The sequence below is a fragment of the Cyprinodon variegatus genome, unplaced genomic scaffold (assembly GCF_000732505.1).
Source record: "Cyprinodon variegatus isolate N-32 unplaced genomic scaffold, C_variegatus-1.0 Scaffold0, whole genome shotgun sequence".
Taxonomy (NCBI): domain Eukaryota; kingdom Metazoa; phylum Chordata; class Actinopteri; order Cyprinodontiformes; family Cyprinodontidae; genus Cyprinodon; species Cyprinodon variegatus.
The window spans coordinates 3175850-3182516 of NW_015150453.1; the positions used below are offsets into that span (position 1 = coordinate 3175850).

Here is a 6667-nt window from a genome sequence, read left to right on the forward strand (position 1 = left end):
CAGCAGACAGCAAGAAGCCTCCCAGATCTCCAGATGCATTTGAGATATCAAAAAAGTACTCCAGAATGTTGTTCAGCATGGGGGTGAGTAGAAAATGAAGGCTAATCATGTTTTGGGTGTACTATTCCTTTAAGGATCTTGCTCAGGGACCCAGAGAGCAGGCTGTGGGGGTCGAACCTTGGAATCTTCTCAGAACACAGGCGAACTGCTCTAACCACGACGGCAACACTCCTCAATTAATGAAAATTGATCTAATGAAGAGGTTTTCATTTTTTTCACCTACCATGCATTGGAGAACAGGCCATACATGACTCCAGCCCTCTTGTCCTGAGCCGTCAGGACAACAGCCTGTTTCATGTTGTTGTACTGCTGTTGAGTATTTCCTGCACCGCACATGACCCGGGCTTTCATAAAGGTGGTCCAGGAGTCAGCCAGCAGGGCTTTAATGCCGCCTTCGTCCACCTGGAAATACAGCAGTGGGGTTCTTATTAGGGATGACCCAAGGGGGCTGCAAGTTCTCCAGATTGATTGTGTTTGTGATTGCTTTGTTTCTATTGTTGTTGTCCCCTAACACAGTGCAACAGAAGGTAGTTTCTCCTTAAGTGTCCTCTGAAATTTAGTTTCCATTTGTTTTTCAAAGCTTTATACATGAAGGCTAAGATATTTCTTTATCTTCTTGCAAACATGGCTAAAAATCTGGTAGCTTCATTCGGATCTCAATAATTGAAGAAACATTTTATACTTTTTATTTTTTTTAAAAGCAAGCTTTAGAATAATAATTCTCAGAGCTGCTATTTATATCTAGATCAGAACAAATACAACCAGACTCCTTCATTTCTGCAAATGCAAGCCAGGAAAAGAAAACAAAAAATTCACTTAAGATATCAAGTAAACATGAAGATAGACTACTTGAACATTTGCTTATTACATTTAAGGTTCTTGATTTCAAACCTAATTCGGAGGATGAGTCATGACTTACACAGAGTTGCAGGTGTTTTACCTCTGAGAGCTAATTAGAAAAACTGATCTGATGTGGCTGATTGGAAAGTCTGATTAAAATAAGCCTCCTTAAAGCAAAGCAGCAGCAATTTTACACTCTGCAATGAAAGATTTAGTCATCAGAGCAATTGTACAACAGATTGAAATTGTTTCATATGAAATGTATCATACCACACACCTGGAGTTTCTCTGCATCATCAAGTGTCTAACCCTTCAATAATTTGAACTGAAGTTGTGCAGAAGTCGCTCTAGCATCTGATAAGAGCTCAAAAATTATTTATTTAAATCTAGTTGTCTTATTTTTAGTAAATAGACACATACGAGATCATTAGCATACATAATAGCTAGTGAGAAAACAACCGGTTCAAATTTGGACAGTTTAAGTAAAAACTTTTGAAAAAAAACAAAAATATTTTCTTATTACCTACAAAATAACAGATAAATCTGTCATATCTAATATCCATTTATACTCACATTTCAATTTTATGTAATTTTATTGTGTCATTTTTAGATTTTCATAGTTTTATGTGTCTAAAAGTTTCTTTGTTTCAAAGTTTAGTTTCATTTTTGGAATTTGTTTTGTTTCACTTCATATGAAATGTGATTTCAAAGTGTATAGACACTGCGAAATTGGTTCAGATGTTACACTGCCTAATTGATTTATGTTTTTACCTCCAGCATTTGGTGGGACTTGTTTTGAAAAATAACTATACAGAAAAAAGTTTTTTGTGTCAAATTGACTGATTTGCTTTGAGGGAGTGAGGTTAGATCCCTGAAAGACTCAATATTGAGCTACAGACATCGTGAGCACATTAATATAAACAAGTCTTTAGTTTTTATGTGCAGACAAATGTCAGACTGCATGCTTTGGTTAAAATCCAGACATACTCTGAAGGAAGATTTCTTTCCTCTGATATGCAAACATGGCATTTATCTGGGATTCTCTACAGAAAGCATATATCCAAAGTATTCTGGTAACTAAAACCAACAACGAATGCCATGTCATATGGTTGCTCATCACAATTTACAAACACCAATACATTCATGGTGATCTGGATACGTTTGTTTAAAAAAATGGTTACCCTTTTGAATCAATTACAAAAGATCAATAATCAATGTATCCACATTTGATGCAGCTAAAAGACTTTCTTTTCCAACTCACATTTTTTCCCCATGTATTATGAGCCTGGATGGCTTTCAGGCTGTGTTGTTTGTTAGTGTATTATAATATGTTTTTCTACACTAGTATCAGTGATACAAAATGCAGCATGATTAAAAGTACAATGGTGACACCTTTTGGTCCATATATGAATTCAAAAAGTTAGAGGTCAGGAGCTTTATTTTTATTTTTTTGCCTGTTTCCTAACTGTTGGGACCAACTTCTTTAAATATTATGACACTTCTTGAAGATACGGTTAGACACTTTCTTTTTCTGAAGTGAAGTGAAGTCTAAGTTTCTAGCTTTCAACCATTTAAATAGAAACCTTAAGTTTTTAACACGATCTTTGGCAGCCTGGCTTATCCGTTGTCAAATTTTGTCTGCCACAGTATGTAATTCATTGTAAGACTTTGCTAACACAGCCAGTTGTTTTGCAGCATTTTCACTGAATGATGTTCATTATGAATCATCCAGTTTATGAAGAAGCCAAAGCTTTCATTTAGGGAATTTGGGGAGGAAGATTATTTTTGGTAACAGAGTCAACATTTGCAGTCCTAAACATCTCCTGTACCAATGATTCACAGGAGCCCCTTTGCTGGTATGGTGTCTGCAGGTAAAATAAATAGGGGATGAAGATGTTTGCATTACTTTTATTATCATGTTCATCATTATCATCTTCATAATATTCCCATAACATAACAAACCTTGATTCCCTTGATTGTTTTTGTTTATTAATGTTAGCAGTAATATGCTGGGAACCATGTGAATTGGGACGCATTCATATAAAAGAAATATTTTCCTGACTGACAACAAGAATCACATGCAGGAGGTTTGTGTGTTTTTGCCTGAACAGCTTATTAAAATTGCCAGTGTTCTCAGTTCTTTGGCAAATCCTACAGTCGGCTTTGATCCATCCACATTTCTGAACAAATCTGTAATTTTTAATATGAGCATGAGGAAATAAAATCCTCCTTTATTCAAATTGGTCCAAAGTCTTTACCCAGTAGAATTTTCCACAAAAGCATTTCGATGCTGAACAGTGGAGGGCATTCACAACAATCAATAGTTATCTTAGATCAAATAAATCAAACACAGAGGGGTGTAATGTTGAATAGAATATGTGTAATAATTAGTGTGTTTTTTCCAGGACAAAACTGCAGAGAGGAGTTCATGTGCAGCTGGATGACTAGAAAAAATGAATGATAACAAAAGGCAAGCTTACCATAGGCATAGGACACAAGCAGAGAAACAGAATAGGGAATAAGTGTATGGAAGTAGAACAGAAGGATCTAGATGGAAACAAGAGCCAACGGGGAACTTAAAGACTATATATCAGAGAGGTAGGTGAGGAGACTGACATTGGAAACGGGTGTGATAATCAGAGGATAATGAGGAACACACGAGACAGCATGCAAGCTGGGAGGCTGAAGAAGAGAGACTAATTAACACGAAATAAGCTGAGCTGAGAAACATAGAGACCATTAACCAAAGGGAAACAATAAACAGAGGCTGAATAGAAATGATACTAAAACTACATTACTAAACAAAGGAATGCTAAAAAACACAAAAGAAAAGCAGAATCAAAACACTTGAAGATTTGAGGTTTGATAAAAGTGAAGGTTTATATTTGTTAATATCACAATAACCACAGGCAGGCCACTAATTAAGGACAGAGGGAGTTCATAGAAATCTCCTGGTGGAACTCAACTAGAGTCTAAAGATACTAGTGTATTAAGAGGCCTAAAAAAGGACCATTCCTAAACAATAAAAGGTCGCCAATCATGCCAAATTTTTTTTTTTTCAAATATTTATCCTTTAAATCCATAGACAGATTAAATCAGATGTTTGCATATATATATATATATATATATATATATATATATATATATATATATATATATATATATATATATATATACATGCTCTATAAAAACACATCCTTTTCACTTCACTATCTGGAATCTCATTACTGATATTTTGAGTTAAAACGGTCTCAAAAACGTTTTTTTCTCATCATTGTAACCTTTAGAAAACAGAAATGACTTTGGTGAAAGTAGCTGACCAAAACCAGACTTCATGTCAAGCATGAAAAGAAAAGGTTCTGAGATGTTACCGTGCAGATTCGGCCTATGCGGGCCCTGTATGGCTCCTCGTCCACTCGGGCTGTCTTGTTGTACTCGGTGAAGAAGAAATAGATTTCCTCCTTGTATTTTTCTGAGGAGGGGATTATGGCAGCCCCAGCAAACTGAGGACCTAGAGGTAAGATTTAAAAAACATCCACAGCTATTTTAAAAATGCACTGACCCATGAAGAAATAACCAGAAACATCACTTTAAATGTCCCTTGTGCAGTTAATCTAAGACCCTTTCAAAAATAACTATTAAGAATCAACAGGAGGACAAACTGTTTATCTGAGTGAGAGCAGTCGTGAATACACCTACACGAATTTCCCTATGGGAATGATAGTTGATGATTTACAGAGAGCAGCACCCACCATCTCCATATGCATTTATCTAAACCTGTAGGCCTATCGCTTCTGTCTGACTCCCCTCCTCCTACTCACTTAGCAGCCAAACGTTCTCCGTCTTCAGGAGCTTCTGGGGGCCAAATGTACGACGGATCGAGCCAGCATGACCTCCCACTGACGACATAGCAGAGTACATGCTCCCATCTGACACAGGCAAGAAAAGCAAAAGACACACAAGAGAGGAAATGGTGAGTGGCAGGTAATAAAAAAGACGGCATACTTGATGGAGGCAGTACTAAGCCCTAAATGGAGTAGAGGATAGATTGGAGTGACACAGAAAGAGAATTGACTATGGCGGAAAAAAATGGGATGATTAAGAGGAAAGAACATTGAATACAGAGGTTAGAGAAAAAAAGGGAGCCTGGGAGACAAATACGGAATATAAAAAAGCAGGGTAGAGAATGGAGAGAAAAGACAACATTATAAGGCAGAGCAGCAACTGCTCCTGTGAGCTTCCAATCACCATACTGTTACAATCCAACGCTCTGTCTCCATAGCAATGCAGAGGGGGGAGCATCTGAAATCATGGCAGGCAGTGACATCTTAATCAGGACTGATCAGTATTTAGATGCTGCTGAGCTTGTGCAAAAGGGGTCGGCTCATTGCATACACAATTAATCCCCATGTGGAGGAGCATCCCGCCGAGCACCCGAATCCTCACTGATTTAAGTACCTCTTTAAACAGCCCATCTGCATTAGATGGTTGAAGAAACATACAATTTGCAAGTCTCTCAATGACTACTGGAGGTCATTTTAACTAGATACATCTCGATTTAGGGAATTCTATGCAGGCTCTGTAACTACACATTCAAGAATTGTATTTTACACGCCTTATTTGTAGTGTTGTGAAGCTTTAGTATCATACTACGCAATTCTTTTAGCTTGGAAATGTAATTTAAATGAGATAAAAGAGACAGGACCAACCCTATGGTCTGTCGTTAGACAAAAGAGGAAATGACCCTAAGATTAAATATATACAATAAGGAAAAAGTCTAGGTATGGTTAAATATTGTCACAGCATTTACATCAGTTTTTAGAGATTGTCCTAAAATATTCTAATTTTTCATATTTACTATTTACCTATTTATCATAGATTTTGCAGTTTGTTCAGTACTGGCTGAGTCTGTCTTTGCTGTTGTTGAAATAACAACTGTATCTATATATAAAAAAAAAACATTCATCTCTATGTTATGTAAATTACAGCAGCAGTAAGTGCAAAGGTTTCATCATCCTGCTTGAACTAAAAAGTTGGAAATTCCCAGTGGTCAGACTGGAGATCTAGCTAGAATGGCCCTTAAATTAGACTTCTTCTATTGGCCCTGACCTCAAAACATAAAAAGAAACAGGGTTATCCTATAAATAAAACAAAATTAAATCTCTAAGAAAAGCTTTTCTTCTACGTATACTTATTCAGCTTTTACCTCAGTAGATTTGCCTCACATACATAATCTCTATCAATGCATAACAGAATTTGCATACAGAGGATACATCTTATTCCACAATAATTATTTATCTATTCTTTTTTTTTTTTTTTTTTACAATTTGCACCTGGAACATATAAGGGCTCTAACCTAAACCAGACACTTTGGATGCAACTTTAATTTGGCTACACTAGTCCTCATCTGCTGTCTTTTTCGTTCCTGTTCCAGTCTCAGATATAGCTGAATAATGCAGGTTAAGAAACTCTTTGATACCAGTGAGTAATTTCTTCATCCAGATTTGTCTAGCATCAGACTTAGTCGTTAGACAAATTAAGTTATTTATATTGTAAAATGATTCAAGTTACTCAGCCCACGGTGAGTTGTATAACAGATCATTTTCCACACTAAAACAATCAGCCATTTATGGGATTGTTCAAGTTCCAGTTTTAAAAATAAAATAAAGTTGTATGATCAGCAAAAAGCAGATGTTTGAAGCTTGATGCTGTGAGTGGCTTCAGAGAAAAAAGAGTTTTGTCATTTCCATGACATGGATAGAGGATG

At 36.3% G+C, this 6667-nt stretch overlaps 1 protein-coding gene across 1 annotated transcript in view; it reads right to left on the reverse strand.

Moving 5' to 3' along the window:
- LOC107084890 (semaphorin-7A-like) overlaps positions 1–6667 on the reverse strand; it is a 65683-nt gene that overhangs the window by 24395 nt on the left and 34621 nt on the right. The window contains exons 6-8 of the mRNA XM_015374987.1: positions 4722–4829; positions 4272–4411; positions 284–462 (exon numbers count right to left, since the gene is read on the reverse strand). Of these exons, the coding sequence (XP_015230473.1) occupies positions 284–462; positions 4272–4411; positions 4722–4829 (427 nt within the window). The remainder of the gene's footprint in view (positions 1–283; positions 463–4271; positions 4412–4721; positions 4830–6667) is intronic.